The sequence below is a fragment of the Alligator mississippiensis genome, chromosome 10 (assembly GCF_030867095.1).
Source record: "Alligator mississippiensis isolate rAllMis1 chromosome 10, rAllMis1, whole genome shotgun sequence".
Taxonomy (NCBI): domain Eukaryota; kingdom Metazoa; phylum Chordata; order Crocodylia; family Alligatoridae; genus Alligator; species Alligator mississippiensis.
In genome coordinates, this window is record NC_081833.1 from 37,316,060 (window position 1) to 37,337,271 (window position 21,212).

At 46.2% G+C, this 21,212-nt stretch overlaps 1 protein-coding gene across 10 annotated transcripts in view; it reads left to right on the forward strand.

Annotated features, from left to right (window-relative positions):
• CCL22 (C-C motif chemokine ligand 22) overlaps window positions 1-21,212 on the forward strand; it is a 31,929-nt gene that overhangs the window by 3,693 nt on the left and 7,024 nt on the right. For 2 of the 10 annotated variants that reach the window (XR_009455218.1, XM_059713669.1), the window contains exons 2-4: window positions 11,333-11,453; window positions 15,176-15,316; window positions 20,301-20,421. Coding sequence is in view for 9 of the 10 variants with exons in the window: in XM_059713669.1 (XP_059569652.1) it covers window positions 15,247-15,316; window positions 20,301-20,421 (191 nt within the window). In the remaining variant the exon portion in view is untranslated. Of the gene's footprint in view, window positions 1-10,141; window positions 10,430-11,332; window positions 11,454-15,082; window positions 15,317-17,483; window positions 20,422-21,212 lie in introns of those variants that run through there. The other 8 variants (XM_059713675.1, XM_059713676.1, XM_059713672.1 and 5 more) reach the window with 8 other exon arrangements.

Genomic DNA, 21,212 nt, shown 5'->3' on the forward strand with positions numbered 1-21,212 from the left:
CAGAGCAGATAAAAGTGTTTTTGAGGGCCCAGATTGCAACACCTCAACACAAGAAAGCTCTCCAGTGGGTTTCCAGAGCTGAGAGATGAGTAATGGCCTTGCTAGAATGTACCCTCCCTGCCTGTGGCTTCCTATCTGGTTCTCACACCACCTGGCCAGACTATTGGTGTTGGTAAAACAGGTGAGGCAGACAGAGTTCAGCCTTCATTGTGTGACTTGGATAATTTTCTTCACAGGTACACCAAATGGGACACTGGCATCTGTAGGATCCCATGATAAAAAGCTTTGTCCTGGGGAGAATTCTAACATCTTTTTTTGGCCTGTGAAGTATTGAGACTTTTTTTTTATCCCGGGGAGAGCTGGGACTAATTTGAGTTAATTGCCATTCAAGCTGCCCAGGACGGTCAGACTTGGGATAAACCCATCTGCTTTTAGCCTCTGTTATGTTTCTGATTAGAGTCCCTTTTGGTTTCTGGTTCCCATGAGCCAGGCCAGTGACTCAAGAGGCAGAGCCAACATCATAAGAAAATATAAAAATCCTAGACTTTCGTCAGACTGCAGGTGCTGGTGGTTACACCTTGGGAATATTTCTGAGTTACCATCTGGGAAACCTTGTTTTTACAGAGATTCACTTGGAGTCTGCTCTCATCTCAGTCCTGATCTACAATATTCTGGAAAGTCCCTGAATGCCTGGGGAAGTTTTTCAAGCTCATGGTGCATTTTTCAGTGAGACTAGGATTGCCTGCCTTTATAGCCTGAAAGGGAAATGAGTGCAGTGGAACAACTTCCAAAACACACGGTGGGAGGAAACTCGAGTCACCAGACTACAAAGCATGATATATGTGACCTATTCACATTTCATTTCATCTGATAGACAGGTTAAAGATAATCCTAACCTGAGAGCCTATTCTAAATGGCCTTAGAATAGTGGTTCTCAACCTTTTTTGTACCAGGTCTCATTTGTGAACACCGATGGCCAGTCTTGACCCAACACCCCTCATTCCCGACCTGCTGTTACCAGGCCCCAGCTCCACAGTGTGCAGGCTAGGTGTGGGGGAGGAGGGGCATGGGGGGGCCCCAAGCAGCCCCTCATAGGCTGGAACTCTGCCAGCCTGCAAGGGAAAAGCCATGGGTTTCCCATGTTTTTCTCCTTTAAAGAAGAATCAATTTTTAAAGTTTGTTCATGACCCTTTCATATTTTCTTGTGACCCACTTTTGGCCTGCGACCCACAAGCTGAGAAATATTGCCTTAGAATACCTGGATGAAATTAGTTACAAACTTGCGGGGCATGTCTACATGTTCATTAATGCGGTTTTGCTAATGTGCATTAAATTTAGTGCCTCCACTGTAAAGTACTAGAAAAAGGAACATTAGCCTATTTTACTGCACATTAGCGAAAGTGAATGGGGTTTTTTGTCACGCTTTAATTCACATTAAAATAGGCTAATGCACATTAAAGTACATGTGTAGACACACTTTCAATGAAGCAAAGTGGATCAAGAAGGGGCCAGTGGAGTGGCTTGTGGCCTGTGGGGTATGTCCAGAACATGCATGAAAGATCAATGCCAGTGACAAAATAGAGACAACAGATGGTCCTAAAGAGCTTTCATAGTCACTCGCTTCTCCATGAGTGAGCTCTGTGTCCCAGATGTCTGGGCAGCTCCCGCTCTTCTCAGTCTCTTTGTTTCCTTTGGAAGGATATATTTGGACTCAAGCGGAATCCATTCTTATTGTTCTCATTCAGCATTAATTAAAGAACAACCCTGGAAGGAAAACCTGCTTATCTATCTGCTCCTCACTCTCTGGCTCCAGTTCCTTATTGTTGCTTCAGGACTTTTTTGGTATCAACACCCTAGAGACAGAACAGCTTGGGTTAGGTGAGAAGAACTCCGTCTCCTAAAATGTCAGCAAGTAAAGCTGTGAGGACATGAAAACCCTCACCAGAAGTTCATCTCGCTGTAGCCAGAACATTTTGAGCTGGGCTTGAAAATAATTAAAAGATGATGTAATGGTTAAAAGTTACAACTCGGAGAAGACTGTGGAAGGATCTGACTTTTTGATCCAATGCCCCAGTTAGCTGAGATGGGAATGTGCAGTCAATGCAGAGTGCTTGGTGGGAACATGGTGCATGAGATCAGGGTGAGTGCAGTGTGTGCTGTGATTGGCAGATGAATGCATTAGGTGCAAGTGAAGGTGATTGGCAAATGTTTGATGGACAGTGAGTGACAGGCCCTTTACGCAGAATGGTTGGATGCAAGTAAGTGGTATGATTTCTGGGAATAAAAGCCTGCTGTCTGAAGCATCTGGCGTGAGAGTACAGTTTGAGAGGGTTCAGTGTGTGTTTTGTGAGTGAGTCTGTGGTGGTCTTTGGTAGTGGTGTTTGGTGATCTGTGTCTGTGCTGCTTGGTGTTAGTGGATTGCTATATTTGGCAGTGTCTGGAGCTGCATGGCATGAGTAGTATACATATTTCCTGTGGAGAGTTGAGCAGTGGCCAGGGTCAGATTTATACCTCACGTGCCCCTAGGTACACGATCTTCAGCGCCGCTTATCTACTCTGACTTTTGTTTTTTCCGAGCCAATGATATATCAACTTCTAGCAGTCAGCTGTATTGTGCATAATCCAACAGAAAGGTTTCAAGCGTGTATTGTGGTATATGGGAGTTGTTGAGCTGTTCACTGACCCTATCTGTAATACTATATACGATATATATTTTATTATTATTATTATTATTATTTTTACTTCAATTAAAAAATTGCAGTACTTCAATTAAAAAATCGCAGCCCTGTCGGTGCCCCTCACTCATGCCTCATAGCCTCTTGGCCCCCCAGCCCTGCTGCCCCCGAAGAACTCCCTTCACCCTCTTCCCCCATTGTTGGGGCAGGCACCTCCCCTGCCTCCCTGTCATGCTGCAGCCCCAGCTCCAGCAAACACCCACCTCCCTCACATGCCCATCCACACACATGCATGCATGCGTGGTGCGCACATGCACCTTCCCCGCTGTCCCCCCCCGATAGCCCACCAGCCCAGGCCCTCCAACCCCTGCCCCCCACAGACTAACTGCCTGCAGCTGCCAGTGCCAAGTGCAGAGCACATGATGCTCCTGCCTTCAATCACCTTCCCCCACTCCCTCTAGCCCCAAGCAGCTCCATGCTGGGGCAAGCTGGGACTTGACAGGAAAAACTTTGATGCTGAGTGGAAGCAGAGCAAAATCCTGGACACTTGCTGATATTTTAAAAAACTGCCTGGATGGAGATGGGAGGAGTCAAAAAGAGTATGTCTGAGAAAATCCAGACATATGGTAACCCTAATCCAACATGCTATCTGGTTTGTGGGGCTCCCCATCACTCTGGAAATGTGGGAGCAGGGGAACAGCAATTGCTGCTACCCCTCTCCTGCTGCCAAAATTTCTGAACCACGGGCACCCCTGAGGACCAGATAGCATGGCTGGGGCTTGAGCACCCCTGTTCTAGTTAGTTTTACTTTCTGGTTCCTATACATTCTGTGCTGTGCTGTGGTGTTTGGTTTGCAAATACCACTCTGTGTATGTGTGAAAAGCGTGCCCATGTATACATACTATATCTACCTGCTCCTACTTTATTTCATTGTCCTCAAAATCAGAATGATATTTTTACAGATACCATGGTTGTAAAACCAATTCCCCCCTCCCCCCTCAACCCCCCACCAAACCCACAAAAACAAAGCTGATTTAGGCCCCTAGATATTTGACTTAACCTCTTCTAGGTTAAATGTATTGCATGGTTCCTGTATATTGTATGGTTAAGTCATGGATAATCTCCCAAGAATATATAGTGTCTGTTCAGTTTCTCTACAGACATGAACTGGTTAGTCCTCCCAAAGCCTCAGTGGGGAATAAGCTTAGGTGTCTTTGGCTGTAACAGGGGCAGGCAATGTTTTTTGGCCGCAGTGCTGAATACCCCCACAATGCGTACCTTGAAAGGTGCCGGAGTGCCGGCATGCCGGAAAAACAAAACGAGGGCAGGGGGTACATGGCAGAATGCCCTGCGTGTGCCCCTTGCCCCCCACCCAAAGCCCCTGCCCCCCAGCTTGCCCTGTGCCCCCCAGCCCTGCTGCCCCTGCCCCCCAGCCTGGGCTTCCGACTGGCAGCAGCTACCCAGACCCAGGGCTGGCTGCAGCTGGGAGGCTCCAAACAGCTGCGCTGGGCTCCAGAGCCCCAGCATCAGCTCCATACCAGCGTGTGCACCCACGTGTCAGATTGGGTGGTGGGGGAGGGCCCTGAGGCAGTGCATCCCCAATCTCTCCCCTGCCCCCGGCACGGAGCTGGTGACTGGGCTCCAGAGCCCAGCGTAGCTGTTTGTAGTCAGCCTGGGCTCTGGGCAGTTGCAGCAAGCAGCAGGCTAGCTGCAAACAGCTGTGCCAGGCTCTACAGCTCCAGCATCAGCTCCATGCTGGCGGTGACTGTATAGGCACCTCAGGGTGGGCTGCACTGCCCTGCTGTCTGCCCCGAGGTGTGTGTGCAGTCGCCGACAGCATGGACCTGATGCCAGAGCTGTGGAGCCTGGCACAGCTGTTTGCAGCCAGCCCACTGCTTGCTGCAGCTGCCCAGAGCCCAGACTGGCTACAAACAGATGCGCCGGGCTCCGGAGCCCAGTCACCAGCTCTGTGCCGGGAGCAGGGGAGAGACCGGGGCCATGCTGCCTCAGGCCCCCTACCGCCTGCTCTGATGCGCAGGTGCACACGCTGGTGTGGAGCTGATGCCGGGGCTCCGGAGCCCAGCGCAGCTGTTTGGAGCCTCCTGGCTGCAGCCAGCCCCGGGTCTGGGTAGCTGCTGCCAGCCACAGAGCCCTGGTGGCTCCCAGCAGGCAGCTGGGATGCTGCAAGCCTTGCTGGGAGCAGCCTGGGCTCCAGCAGCTACCCAGAGCCAGGACTGGCCGTGGCATGCCGAGCAAGATGGCTTTGTGTGCCATGCTCGGCATGTGTGCTGGGGATTGCTGACTCCTGAGCTATAATATGCTCAGACCAACAGATTCATTATTTAGTAAATTGCCATTGTTCCCAAAGATGTTGTGCCTAGATCCATTTCCAGTCTTTTGGGTAGTTGGTTAAAGCATGGCTGTCCCTGCATTCCACTGTCTATCAGGATCTATGGGCATGAAGTGAATGACATGGGATGTACCAGTATCTGCTGAGCTAGCTGCTTCTCTGGAAGGGCAGCTATGCCACGCTCTTCCATTTTCTATTTTATTAACCTTCTTTTTCCTTCATTATTGAGGAAAGAGGAGTCACTCACTGCTCTGAGACAGCTGACCAAGCCCACTCAGGATCCCCTCTGAACAGACTGACTATGTTCATTCAGTCAGGTGGAAGAGAATCAAAGTGCTAGTTTATGCTATACATTTAATGCATGTACTATCAGCCCATCAGTCATGCTTAGGATGTGGAAGGAGGTTCCAGTTCTTCACAACGCATTCAAATTCAGTGTTATATATGTAAGTTCTGACAGAAGATGTCAGTACTACAGATACCTTTGCTTTCAACCCCATTTTCTGGTTTTTCTGGTATCCGAATGGCCATGTAGATACCTGGGCAGCAATATGCCATTACAGGTAAGAAAAGGCCAGCCCTGAAACTTTTTCATCTAAATCTTCCCCCCACCCCCAACTTTGGCATTAGAATAAAACCAGACCTGTATCCTGTCTTAGTTGGAGCAGGTTTTGCCTTTCCCTGTATATCCAGAAGCATACAGTTCAGCCCATTGTCCATTAAGAAATCTGCTACCTGGATCAGAGCCAGGTCTAGGCTTCTCTCAGGTGTAGAGGGTTGAAATGTGGAATTTTGAATCAGACTATTACAGAGAAAAGGGACCAGTTTTGAATTTCGGTTTGGGTATGTACCCCTCACCTATGCTGCATCCCTCTTTATGCTGCTAAGGAGGATTTAAGTGGAGCTCAAAGAAATGATTCCTGCTTGGTTTGCCAACCACTTTTAAATTAAATATCACAAAGTAAGGAAAGCATTATGTAGACGGGACAGGGAGGGACATGTGATCCGGGAAAGGCCGTGGGAAAATGCCATCCCTAGAAGTAACTCAACATTTTGTGAAAGGGGAATTTTGCACTTGTTGATTAGCCATGTCAGCCTGCAAGACGTCTTGCTGCAGTCAAAACAGTCAGTTTCCATGTCTGTCTATGGAGGGACATTTTAGGAGCATTTATTTAGTAAGAAAGATGTTTTCAAAGCTGAGCGCTAGAATGTCTGTTGGCAAAAATATAACCTAACACAGAAAATAGAAGGCACAAGAACAAAATGTTAAACCACCCAGGGATAAATTTAGACTGGAAATTAGAAGAAGGACCCTTAGGGTTGTTGGTTGTAGCTGTGTTGGTCTAAGGGCATAGGCAGACAAGGTTCTCTGGGTAGATGTGATATCTTTTATTAGACCAACTAAATAGTTGGAAAAGTTGTTCTTTGCAAGATTTTGGGCTTCTTCAGGCCTTAGAATTTGGGCTTTGAATGTTTAATCCCTACTTACATGGCAGGACCCAGAGAAGCTGCGAGAGGGATTTCTACAGGGGGATTTCTGGGGAATCCCTTGGCATCAGGTGTCTCAGGCACATTTCGGACTTTCCCTGACTAGCTTGGAATTTGGGACGGCCCTTCTAGGCTCATATTTGACAAGCTGTGCAGCCTTGCAGCATCAGGGTGATGGAGTGTGTTTTGGTCGTGGTGATCCATTTCAGGAAAGGGGCTAACACTGCTGCAAAGAGAGGAAGGATGGATAATAGGTGGAACAGACTTTTTTTTGTAATAGAGCAGTTTTTGCAGATTAAATAGAAACAGCTACATAATAGTGCCATCACCTCTAGCAATAAGTTGGATCCACGGTGTCCCCTTATGAAACAGAAGGATCATTTTAGTGCATGTGAACCCCACCTTTGTGGTTCTTTTTCTTCTCATGTCTCTATACCACACTTGACCATTTTGTTATGCCTGTTTGTGCTCATTTATTGTACTTTGCGAGATCTTGCATTGTATATGTGCTTTCGAACAGAGGGCATTGCAGCAGGTGTTGCATGGTCTAAAGCTCTGTCCCAATGTTACAGGTGGTTGAACCAATGGTATAGCCCCACTACTTCATTAGTTCCTTGGAGCACCCAACTCTGGTGTTTAGGCAGTTGAGACATCACCACCTTTGCCATGTCACATTTGCCATGTCAGCCCCTGGTGGTAAACCAGGGGCTGACATGGCAAATGTGACATGGCAAAGGTGGTGATAAGGACTTGGTCTCTGGAATGTCCATTTTTATACTGGCAGGTGTTTTTTTCAGCCTCTTGTTCAACATCTGTAGTTGTGTCTCCCTTGGGTGTTACATTGAGTGGTTGAGTGCTGGTGAGGAAGTTCCTGTGTGACTTCAGTTTTTTGTGTGCTGCAGGATGGTTGTACAGTGGTTGTCTCACATCTTCAGTTTGTCTCAGTCATCGTATCCTGCTAGCCACTGCTCTTCTGATGTCAGGCTGAGTGATGCCAGCCAGCAGGTACACGCTGTTTAAGCTGGTAGGGGTCAGACTGGAAGCGTTCCTGTCATGACCCATCAGGTAATACCTGGTAATACCTGTGAATTCTGCTAGTACTTCAGACCACAATTTTGATCTTTGTGGTTACAAGGGATTCGATGCTATTGGCTTGCCTACTGGTATGGGGAGGTTTCCTTGAAAAGATCAGCAGCTGTACATAAGTTATTCCATTTATAAAGCTACATCTTAATTCAGGTGAAGTGCACCTGCTTGGGGGATTCCCCAGGACTGTAATACTGGGGCTCAGAAAGGCGTCCTGGCTGGAGGAGTGCATGTCAGAAATGAGAGATTTCTGCCTTTGACCAGGTCAGTAGACTGGATCTCTTCAGCCTTCACAAAAGATGGCTGAGGGGAGACCTTGTAGCCGCCTATAAGTTTATCAAGGGAAGACAAAAGGGAATTAGAGATTTGCTATTTACCAGAGCACCCCTAGGAGTAACTAGGAATAATGGGTACAAACTAGTGGAGAGTAGATTCAGGTTAGACATTAGGAAGAAATTTTTTACAGTAAGAGTGGCCAGAATCTGGAATGGACTTCCAAGAGAGGTGGTACTCTCACCTAACTTGGAGGTCTTCAAGAGGGGGCTTGACAGTCACCTGGCTGGGGTCGTCTGACCTGCCAGGGCAGGGGGTTGGACACGATGATCCATTGGATTCCTTCCAACTCTGTAATCTATGAATCTATGAATCTTTTGCCAGTGAAGGAGCATAACACAGGGTGACTTCTGCCCTTCACAAGCCATGCTACGTTCCTTACATAGGAATGATAAAAACTAGCAGCAGAGCAAACCTCAGCTGTGCCAGGCACCAGTGTATGTTACACAACAGTTACATACAACCTGCTCTGTAAGCTCTGCTGGTAGCTGTGGGATATGTACTCATAGGGCACTGTGCCTGCTGCAGGGTAGCAAAGGGCTGGTGTGGCCAGGAGACAAACCTTGCTGAGACAAAGCCCTAGAGAACTGCATCCAGGGACCAAACCTACATTAGCCTGGTGATGGACTAGATGAGCTGGCAGATTTTTCCTTCCCCATTTTTGGGATTCTTTGCCACAAAACCACCTGTTCCTGACCTCTGTGTTGACACGTGGTGCGATCAGCAATGCAACCTTTATTTTAGTTTTAGCAGCCTATTTTCTTCAATTCCCTAATCATGTCCTCTCAAATTTGCACACACCAGTCTCATTAGGCCTTGAGCTTGAGAGATACAGGAACCCAATTGCATTCTTTCCTCCTTTGTAGTTTGGCTGCCTCTGGTTAAGCATGTTTGCCAGGCAGCTGCATTGTCTGCTCCCTTTCTAGCATAATCAGGTTCTTCTGACGATGAGACTGTTCCTGCCTTCAACATTCCAGGTAAAATGCTCCTGCTGAAAAGTGACTCGGTGTCAGATTACAGGAATTCCAGGAAAGGGTGGTTGGATCTGTCCTGCATGTAGCTAAGTGGGAGTACCCAGGTCTTTTGGAGCAGGGAAGTGAGGCTGCAGGTGAAGTGGGAGTGAAAGGCCTGCAGAGCCCTGGATCACTTAGAAATTGGATCAAACATCTGGCATCTTCTTTTTAAATATTGGTATTAACAATTTGAAATGCTGCTGTTGCAAACTCTCCCTAGTCATAAAGGAGAGACGGGACTTAAGAGTGGTAGTCAGCTGCTTCAATTACAGCCTACTCTGTCAGGGAAGGGGGGAGAAAAGATTGCTGATGTCCATCAGTCACTGTATCATTCAGCCTTCTCTGAGGCATTAGGCAGTCAGCAGCAGTTCTTACCTGTTGCTTTCTGGCAGAAGCTGCAATCATTGAGGCACTGAACATCTGGACTCTGGCCTTTGGATTCTGTCTCAGTGATCTAAAGGGGCGGGGATGGTAGGTCTTGGGCAGCCTCCACTAGTCCATACTCTTGCCTAGGCGTATGTATTGATATTGGTGTGATGGTTGCAGCACTCCATACAAGCAGATTCATCAGGCAGCTGACTAGACCTCTTACGTATACATCATGATCCAGGGGATTGACGATTGCCTATGACTAATTTACCTGGGAAGTGCTTAAGACATAACCCTCACAGGCTGTTCATGATGGACCTGAGGCTGAAATGCTGTGGTGATGATGAGCGTTATAGAAAACTTTCCAGGATCAAGCTCAGCTGGTACCAGGTGTTAGGTCTCAAATGTGATGCAGAAGCTGGAACAGCTGGACACTGAAATTTCTGCAAGCCCTCCATAAATACATGGCTGAATTTCTCCCTCCAGCTCCATGGTGACCCCTTGGATAAACATGCATGAGAAATGTCTGCTGCTGCCACCGTTGCTTGTTTTCTCATTTTCTGGAACAATGCCTTCACGCAAGAGAAAAAATATTGTAATTAGAGGAGAAACAGGCAATGCATCTTTAGACAACTGGGACGTGTGGAATTAATTTCCTGTTATTTATAGATCAGTTTTAAGGAAATTCATTACGTTAAAAAAATCAGACTTGTTGATTTTTGACTTGTTGACTTCTGGAATGGAATCAGAAAGGCTGGGGTGGGGGAGGTGGGTGGGGGTGGGGTGCAGGGCTGAGCAGCCATTACTCATTTCCTGTCTTCCAAGTTGCATGCAATCAAAAAAAATAAACAGCTTTGTTTCTTCATTATCTTCCTTTCAATCTATTTGGTTCCCAGGGCTATTGGCTGCAATGACCTATTACAGGCACTCCTCACTTAACGACCGAGTTCCATTCCTGCGACTAGGTCTTTAAGCGAATTGGTCAATAAGCGAAGAGCCGCCCCTTGATACTGCGTGCCTTGGCTTGAGACGCCGCGCTGCCGTTTCCACAATACGTTTTGTACAATACCGACTGCTCGGAGAGCTGGTCGTAAGTCCGCGCGGTCGTTAAACAGGTAGGTCGTTAAGTGAGGAGTACCTGTATTGTCAAGGTATGTACCTAACCAAAGCTATAGGCAGCTGGATCACTTACCTTTCCTGGACAGGATCTAGTGCCTGGCCTGGCTTCTCTTCTCCTTCCTCCCTCCTCTTGCCTCCAGCAGCTGCCTGCAAACTGCTCCTGTTGGCAGTCCCTGTTTGCTGGCTCCCTAGTCACAGACTCCCTGGTTGCCTGGGGAGTGGTATGACAAGTGGTGCAGAGTTACATGGATGGTCTGTAGCAGACCCCCACCACCAAGTCCCTTTCCCCTCGACCTCCATGTATCCTAACCCACAATGCCTCAACTTTCTTCTCTGATCCCATTTTGATTAGGGTGGATGTATAATGCTCCTTTACATAGAAAGCAACCCCACCCCCTTTCCTCCCTACTCTGTCCCTTCTGTACAACCTGTAGCCCACTGCCCAGTCATGGGTAGGGTCCCACCAGGTTTCCATTAGCTCCACTAAATCAAAGTTATTACCTGCAAACAGAAGTGTGAGTTCTTCCTGTTTGTTCCCCATGCTCCTAGCATTAGTATAGAGGCACTTGAGCCCTCCAAATGGTGCCTTTGGTGCCCCCCCTTTCTGATGCCCAAAGGGCCTCTTGGTACTTACCTGGGGTGTACTGCTGTAGGTTTCGCAGTTTGTAGGTTCTAGACTCTCTCCATCTCCTGCCTCCCCATCCCCTGTCGTACTTAGTTTAAAGCCCAAAGTAGGAGGTCAGCCAACCTGTAAAAAAAGAGACCCTTTTGCGGAGAGATGAAGCCCATCGCGTACCTCCGGAGTGTGTACTATATAAGGGTATGACAAAGTACTAGGTGTTACATTGAGATAACTGTTATTATGATTCCAAGATCTTGTTTGATTTCCTTTTCCTCAGAAGCTCCACAGAGGCATTACAGATGAGTCTGCTGCTCCAGTGTTACAACATTGCCCATTTGTCTCAGCAAATTGAAGAGCTTCTACAGGACCTCTCCTGAACTTAACACACCTGCTATGGTGTAAGTGCTTTTCTTACTGTCAGTCTTAGCTTCAAGGTGAACAAAGAACAAATGAAGAAAGTGCTTTAGAGACATGTAAGCCTGAGCGAGCATTTGAGAGAAAGACCCAACCCTGAGGTGAGCTAGCCATGCACAAAGAGCCCATTTCTTCTCTCAAGGCGAGTCTTGCAGCACAGTGACCCCAGTAGAAATGTATGTACATGGTTCATTTCAATTGAATCACTCCTGAACTACACCTGATTTACTCCTGGTCTCCACCAGGGTGATAGACAGGACATACAGGCCCCGAGCATAAAACAAATGAAGACCTCATTAGTTGTACATGGAAAGCTAAAATTTAGATAAAGTATTTAAAGGATTCAAATTAGTTTATTCTTAAACTAAATGAAAAAGGAGAATCTGAGTTGCCTGATAGTCATTTTGACCCTGTGGGTTCACAGGGAAACTGCATCAGTCATTGTTTGCTACAATTAAACTGAACGTTATAGGAAAGACATTGCAGCCCAGGCTGCCCAGCACTTGGGCTTCTCAGTGTGCGCCTCACATCTCATTATCAGGCCTGCAAGCATCCGTTATACTCAAACCTTGCATTGTCTTCCTTCTCCCTATAACAACACCATTGTTTAAAATGCTATGAATCTATTACAGCTTATTGCACTATTTGGCATAAAATAGAGCAGGGAATTCAAGGCCAGTCTACCAAGGTCCAGTATTACCCACTGTAGCTAAGTACTGTTTCTAAGGCCTGGTTTCCAGCACATTGTGCTGTGCAATAGTGAATGCAACAAGTATACACAGTGGCACAATGTGGGGTGAGTGAACAGGGCTTGTGCCCCAGGTGACACCTCAGAGGAGGGGGTCAGAAGGACAGAGAGGTGCCTTACCCTCCTGCCTGTCGCTGAGCCTGCACTTTCTGTGGGTATATCCCTCAGAACAACTGCTTTACTGCTGGTTTGGGGGTAGAGTCTGTGTGGAGTCATGGTGCTGAAACAGCCACTGCTGCTGGGACACAGGTTGCTGTTTGCATTGTTAGCATCTGAATTCAGACTTCATACCTGACCTAAAACCAAAACCAAAATCTGGGCCTGAACAGTCCCAAATGCAGGTGCCTGGAATATGGATCCAGTCCTAGACAACCTGCAATTCAGCACGTTCGACTGCGATGTTCACATGGGATTGGTTATAAAAATAGCAGGTTGCAGCAACAAACTCATATCTGAAACCTGGGTTTATTCTTGGGCTGATTCAGAGCTAGCTGGTCCCCCAGTAAAGGCCAGAGCCTGTGGCTGAATTTCTATCAGGAACTGATAACCCCTAGTTCCTCAGAATCAAAGTTAGACAACAAGAAAGATATGAGGATATCACCAGCCTCTGCTGCTTGCAGGCTAATTGTGGCTCAGGGGGCAGAAAGGGCTTTGTTGGCATCCTCTCATGGTGTGTTCAGCTTTGTCTGGGGTCTTCCTGGTCACTGGGTTGATACCAGGGATCTGTTGGGTGTTCATGTTTATAGAAGGTCTTCCATAGTAATTCAGCTGTTGTCAAACTGAAGCTCTTCCTTCCCCAGCATCTTCAGTGTAGCCTCTGTGTAGCCACAGTGAGGTCAGGCTCTTGAATCCAGCACAGCCTACAACACTGAGGTTTCCCACTGCCTCAAAGCAACACACCAAAGTGGCAGGGCTGAGGTTTTCTGCACAGAGCACTGACACCCTCCCTGGCTGTTCAAGGAAGTTCAGAGCACAGGTGTCAGCCTGGCTTCTGATAGCAGTGGGAGCCATGTTGCTGTGCAGGAGGGGAAAATAAAGTGCCATGGCAGCAGGAGCTAGAAGTGTGCCAGCTGGGTGAACTGTGGAGGGTCAGTTGGGAAAAGGGAACTTAATCTTCAGATATGTAAATCAGCTTCACATCATTGATTTCAGGGCAATTGATCTTAAAACCAAAAAAATGCCAGCCCTGTACCATGGCACCAATAAGATATCCCTCATGCCACATCACCTCTATAACTTGTGTCCTTTTTCCTCCCACTACATGTTTTTCTGGGCTGCGAGCTCCTTCAGGCAAGGCCTACTTCCTTGTTCTCCACCTCCTCCTGGTTATGGAAAGTGCCCAGATCATGATGGTTGCTCCCTTCACCTGTACAATAGAGCTATTTGACAATTTTCAGACAGAATATTTTTCCACCAGAAAACACCAATTCCCTGATGTAGAAACTTTTCTCAAAATAAGGAGAATCATAAGAAGATGTAATTTAAGGAAGGAAAAAAAACCCAAAAGAAAGTGTGATATGACCCAAATATTCTGTTTCAACCTTATCAAAGTTTAACACTTCAATTTATTTTTTGTTGCAAATGATTTTGTGTTAAAACACTTATTATTCTATCTTATAAAATAATATCCAAAAGTTGAACTCGGAAACAGCAACTTTTTGGACAGACACAAAAAATATTGTAAAAATTGTTTCCTAGGGAATTCCAAAACTTTTGATTGGCTCTATTTCCAAGTAAAAATGAATTTGGAAGTGTCAGAATTTCCCATGGAATGGAAATGCCAAATTTCAATCAGGTCAACTAAAGAATGGCATTTCAAATGGTTTAAAGCAGGGGTAGGTAAAATATGGCCCGTGGGCTGGATTTGGGCCGCTAAGGGATTTTACCAGTGACAGTGCTGCTGCAGGATCTGGCCCTGTTGCCTGGGTACCCTGGCTCATCTGCCCTGCACCTACCACCCGGGGCACTGGTTGGAGTAGGTAGGCAGGGTCTCCAAGGAGACCAGCCTGGGACTAATGTGGGCAGGGTGTGCTTGGTCAGGTAGATGGGATGGGGCTGCAGGCAGGCAGGGAGTGACATCAGGGAATGGGATGGGCAGGCAGGGCTGAGGTCAGGGGTGGGTTCGTGGAATGGTGACAGTGTGGGGCCAGGCCCCAGGGCAGAGCCATTTAGTGAGTTTTGGTGAGCTGTTGCGGGGTGGGGGTGAGGGGTGCGGGAAGAATGCTGACCTGACTTGCAACAACTCACCAGAAATGCCTAAGTGGCTCTTCAGTCCAAATAATTGCCCACCCCTGGGTTAAAGGTGCACTTTATAAGGTTAATCACATGGGGTCATATCCTCAGGATTTGGAAATCAGGTCTGTTCCACAGGCTTCAGTTTATACCAAATGAGGAACTGGCCCAGCTATGGATATGTCTACATAGGAAAGTGACGATGAAATGTAGGAGGCTCCAGAATACTTGTGCTTGCTTGATCCAGCTAACAGGGGTACGGCTGCAATGGGGACACAGCAGTGCAGGCTTTAGCAACCAGGCAATAAACCTGGGATGGATGGAGGTTTTGCACTCCTGTTCGTGGCTTGTGTTAATCCCCCTGCTACTGCATTGGCTCTGCTCTTATTGCCCATATAAACTGGATTCTATTATCACACAGATGCTGTGATCCTATCTTCACTTTCTTGTGCAGACACTTCCCCTGCTTTCAGCTGACAACTCCTTTTTTAGTCTTCCCCTGCCACCTTTTATGAAAAGAAAATCTATTACAGATTAGGCACACAGAATGCTGGGGAATTCCAAGAGTCAGCCCTGGCTGTATTGCTATTGCCTAAATGTCCTTGTTTTTCCTTGCATCTCATTTCATCACAGTCCAGCATGTGGGTGGTGGTATCCTGACAGTGAGGATTAAAATGTGTGTGGAACTGCTAGCAGTGGCCATTCTGCTAACTCTTCTGTCTCCAGGATAGACTCAAAAGAGAAACTGTCAAGTATTCCTACTTCGTTACAACACTAGCTCCTTTGATCTCAGGACCATGAAAAGCTCTTCTGTCTTGCGCCTTATACTGTTGCTAGGGCTGTGGATTTTGGAAAGACTGGTTGCAGGTAAGTCCTAAGCTGGTTTGAAGTAGAGCTATTTAAGATAGGAAAGGTTTACTAGGATGGGGGAGAGAGGGTTGAATCTCATTGTGACTGAATGTGATTCGTGGTATTAAGATGTAATGTCTTAGAATGTGCTCTAATAAAAGTATCTAATAGGCAGAGAGGACCTGGTATTCAGACCTCTGTCAGGGCTACTCACATCACCCCTCTATATATTATTTGGAAATTAGATCAGTGGGGAGAAAGGTGTTTACAGCTGGCTCTCAACAATAAATGGTGAACCTCTTTGACTAGACTCAGAACCGAACAGATGCCCACAGCTGTTTTGGCTGGACATAGACTTCTGTTCCAAGGGCTAAAAGATGTTGCCCAGCCTATCCAGGAGTTTTGAAAAACACTATTCATTATGTTTTAGAATGCCCTCTGTATAATGACATAAGGAGAAAGTATTTATCACCGTTCTTGCAGAAATTGACATATTTCTCAAATAGAGGGAAATTAATATGGCCCCTCCAGCAAACAGATCAATAGTTAGTAAACCTTCATGCAGTTTTGCTTACAAGGCTGAAGCTATCAGAGCTAAACATCCTTTATTGTTGATATGACCAATAAACTTTATCACTATGTTTTTTACTGTGTTAATTATGGACCTATGCACAACAATTGTATAGATTCATGATCTGATCTATCACTATATATGTACTTGATTTTGTTAGTTCTAGGAGTAGGAATACTGCTTTTATAATGGTTGGCCTATTTGAGAAATACCTGCATTCCTGTTATTTTTTGTTCAAATTTATATTATGGTTTTATGTCTGTTATGATACTTTTGGGAGCATGACTTTCATCCAGAATCCTTAATAAATTGAATTGAATTGAATTGAAATGGAGACATCTGTCGAGCCAAGAATGAGTGTTTACCTGGGAGCTAATCTGCATATACATGTGGGCATGCAGACTGGGATAACGGGACAACTCTGTTGTCATGTGTGCAGTTCTGTTCAGTATGTACAGACTCCTGGCAAATGCTTGTAGTTGTGCAGGAACGGATTCATCTGCTGTGTAGTAGAAACTAGACTATTTTTTCACTTTTTTTAGGATTGCAGATTCTGTGTCATGCCAGGAGCAGCAGGAATCTCTGTAATAATCCTTTCCTACGCAATACGATAAAAAAACTCATTTAATGGCCTCTAGGGCTTAGCAGCAAGCGGTATGCGTGAACCAGTGATTCTTAGTCATGTTCTCACCCGTAGGAAGGTTATCCTCCCATTGAACTAGGATGCTACTCCAGGTAGCAATATGAAAAGGGAAGGGCAGATCTCCCCAGTTCTACACCTGCAACTACAGGAGATGTTTACTGCACAGTTGACTAATTAACTGCACAGTAAACATCTCAGTGTTTACAGGTGCACCCCTATCAAGGTGCAGGCAACTAATAAATTCGACAGCAGGGTAGGAGTAATAAATACAAGTCCTACCCTTCTGTGGAGTTTATTAGCTGGGCAGCATCTTTGTATTTACAAGTCCTACCCTGCTGCAGAGTTTATTAGTTTCCGAATCCACATCTCATCTGTGTGCAGTCCCCAGCATGGCCAGAGTCTGACCTGCTGTCTTGTCCTAAGTAGAGATGAGGTCAGGCCATGAGATGCCCCAAAAAGAATTAGTAGGGGATGGGCTTATATGGGAGATCTGGCTTGAGAAAGAGCTGAGATCTCCAGGAGCTGCTCTTATTTAGGATGGAGGCTGAGGTCCCTGAAGCAGGTGGCATTAAGACGGCACAAAGTAGCCGAAAGAGATATTAAGCAGCCAACTGACCCCTGATCTGGACTCTGGTTCCTGAAAGCCTAAGGCAGAATCTGTTTGAGTGTGAGTGAAAGTGAGCATGACCTAGGAATCTGCATAAGCCTCAACAACCCCCCAAGTATGAACTAATGGCAGGGGAGTGTGGGTCACAGATCACTCTATAACCTACAAACAAACTCGGGGGCATGGGTGATCTGGAGGCTGGTGTCAGACAGAGCTCCATGAGTTAAACAGTCAAGCTCTGTGGAGAGCAATCAGCTCAACCGCTTACATCTATGTTCCAGTTAGAACAGCTTACCCACCCTGCTACCTGCTGGCCTGTGTGCTGCGCTCTCTGCATTTACATGCACTGCTGAATTTTCTTTAGGTCTGATTCTGGCTCCTCTTACTGCACTGGAGCGGCAGTCACTGACTTCCAAACTGTGATGCTTGTTTAAGGAACTTTTCATCAAGATGGGACAATCTGTCCTTGATGTTGGATATTGGACTCATAGCTCATGCTTAGTTACTTGTAACATGTATATGAATCCTTGGGAACCTCAGAAGAGGCTGATTAACTGATTAAAATGCAGGCTGTCTCTGGGTAAGTGGAGTCCTCTATAAGGGAGCATCAGGCTCGCCTCTATTTAAGCTAAAAACAACAGATGTGACTCAGATGGAGCAATGGTTGCTCTAGGCCCTTTATGTTGCTCTGGTGTAAAAGGGCCATATGAGATGGAGTGGCCCTGGAGAGAACTGTGCGGATGCAGAGCTGATTCATAGAGTCCTTCATTACCTATGTGCAGCCCCCGGTGTGGAGGCAGTTCAGGAGTGGTCCCCACAATCACAGCACAGTCCTCTCTAGGGGGCACTCCAGCTCTATGGCCCTTTTACACCAGAGTAGCACAGAGTGCCTGGACCAAGAACCACAGTCTGACCTGCCGACTTTGTCTTAAGTAGAGATGAGGTCAGGCCATGTGATAATAGGGGATGGGCTTATAATACTTACAACTATGGGAGATCTGATTTGAGAAAGAACTGAAGACTCCAGGAGCTGCTGTCATTTAGGCTGGGAGTTGAGGTCCCTGGAGATATTAACCAGCCAACTTGCTCCCTGGTCTGGACTCTGCTTCCTGAAAGCCTAAGGCAGAATCTGCTTGAGTGTGAGTGAAAGTGAGTATTATCCAGGAATTAGCACAAGCCTCAACAACCCCCCAGCTATGAGCTAGTGGCAGGAGAGTGCCGATCACATATCACTCTATAACCTACACACAAACACAGGGACACAGCTCATGCTTAGTCACTTGGAACACATACATGGACCCCTGGGGACCCTAGCACAGGCTCTTCCTCTAACTGATTAAAATGCAGGCTGTCCCTGGGTAAATGGAGTCCTCTAAAATTCTTTAACTGAGCTCCAACAGAGAAGATAGGAAAAGGTGAGCATACAGGCAGGGAAGCAATGATTTCTCTCTAAAAGAACCATGAAAAACAAGGGAGGTTGTTTGAACTGATACAGAGCAGTTGCAGACTGAAAAGTGATTCAGACAAGTGCCTTTGCAGGGTTGGATGATCATATCCCCCCAGTTACCATCAGAGCAGATTTGCTCGATTTACAGATCAAGTCAGGATGGGCCAGATCCTCAGCCAATGTAAGCTGTTGTCTCTCTATTGACTCATCTTTGAGCTCTGCTAGTTAACACCAGAGGATATGCTGGCTGCCTGCTCCCATCTGCTGGCACCACTGACTCCTGTGGAAATCTCAGCTGCCAAATTTGTAGATGTTGATTCAGCAGAGAGCCAAGCTTTGCTGTACAGAGCTGCACCCGGTCTGCTGTGCTATGTTAAACAGCCAGGACCTGGTTTCCCAAATGAAATGTAGACTCCAACACAGACAAGGAGCAAATATGATGGTGACTGTGCAACATGTGCTCATAAGGAGGAGGGGATCAAAACCATGGGGGGTGGGGAGGGGGCCACAGTAGGTTACATTTAGGTTACGCTTGCAGTTCATGTTACCCCATGTGTGTGGAGGGGGGAAAGAGGAAGGAAGGACTCATATATTAGCCTCTGCCTAGGGACCCTTAATATCTAAGCATAAACTATAACTCTAAAAATACCATATAATCTCTAATGATACTTTCTTTGAACCTTTCTTCAGAATCCAAGGGACACTCACAGAGGATGGTGATGCATGGGAGGACAGGGTTTATTTGTATAGGCTCCACTGGAGAGGAAGCTGGGTAAATACATGGGGGCAAGTCGGCAGTGAGCTGGCTGCTGCTAGGGCTACACTGTAGCACTACCTGAGCTAGTTGGTTGACAGCCAGCTCAGACCAGCCTAAATACTGACTCATTGCAGCAGCAATTGCAATATAGATACCTCCACTGCAGAGTAGCTGTATGTCAGGAAAACTTCTCCCTGCCCTCCTGGCAATTTGCCTCAACTCTGCTCTACTGAGTGGGGTGACCTTCCTGATCTGCCTCCTGAACATCTAGACAAAGAAACTAGGGCAAGTTAACAGACAGTAAGGACTTTCCATGGAGCTTCAGTTCTGTGGTACCTGTGCATCTACTGTCTCTGAGCCCCTGGTAAGTGAACATGAAAAAGGATGATGTTGTTTTGTTTCATGCTAGGGAAAGCTCCTTCTGTTTAGCTTTCACTTACCACTGGGTAAGAGTGGACAGCCAGACAGTTATCACATATCACTACCCCATGCTAAGCTCCTTTTTAACTGACTGAACTTTGTTTGTCCATACCCTGAGCCTGCCAAGGAGAACACTGTAATTAGTGACAGCTTTAGCAGCCACATATGTGACAGAGCACATATGTCCTTAGGAAGAGGACTGAGATCTTTCACAAACACCTAATCAAGTGTGGTGGCATCTGGATCAGAACTGATGACCCAACAGTGAAGGCCTGATCCATTTAGGTCCCAGGGTAAGAGCTTTAATCACTGATATTCTAAGAGGCCTTCATTTTTACATTATTTTTTCTAGCCATCAGAAAATATGCCTTACATGATGTTCATAGCTGTGACCAGAATGTCCTTGATAAGGGTGCTTTGCAGCATGGAAGCATTCTTTGTCTTTCAGCTGCAAAATCTTCATAACATACTTTCACTAATAGAGAGAAAGAAGTTGATCTGTAGCTCTCATTATACCCCAGCATGACATGATATGTATGTCACACTTTTTGCCTTAGGACAACCAAAATCATTTGTTGGATGTGCAACAATGTGTAAGGGTTTTACAAAAGAATTACCCCTGAGGCTGTTGAAGAGCTACAAGAAAACAGACCCATCCTGTCCCAAGTCTGTTATCATGTAAGTACACCATTTTCTCCTCTTAACATGAATTCCAGAATGAAATCATGAGCAGTCATAAGAATAAACGGGCCCCAACTCTGAAGAAGCTTTTGTATCAGAGTAAAGAGCATGCAGGAAATTATTTATTATATTCAGTGAATTATTTCTATTTAATACGAGATCTGGGCCTTCTGGCTGGTAGGAGCTGGACCCACTTGAAGCAGTCACTACCTATTTTGTCAGTTTTTAAGGGCAAAGAGGTGGAGCAGGGAAAACTGTAAGGGTTGTCTTACTAAGAGGAGACTGAGGAACAGAGTGATGAAGCCCCTTTCCTGGAATCACATATATAGGAGGGCTAGTCAGTTGTCTCACATGCCTTTAGTAGTAGACTAGTGCTTGAAAGCCCATCATCATCCAGAAAGCTCACAAGACTACAGAAATACATGTTTTAAAAACCTTGAGAATGATAAAATATTATGTAATTTTTATTTATAAGCTTGTTTATAAACCTGTACGCAGAATTTCAGCCCTGGAGAAAAAGCCAAGGGGATAATTTACCTATTTTTAGCAGTTATTTCACCTGGGTCAAACTCAACTCGTGAGGTAACTCAAAGCACACACCTTTTTTGGCATGAAGACAAGTGCTGTGTGTGAGCATGGAGTCAGCTAGGCTGTCTTAATCACAGCATCCCAGTGGGATAATTAGTTTTACTGACCCATTTCAAAGCAATTATTTGACAATGAATACAAAAGAGAAAGTCTACCTTAAGGAAACAGTGATTCATTCTGGACTTCCAGTGATTAGATCT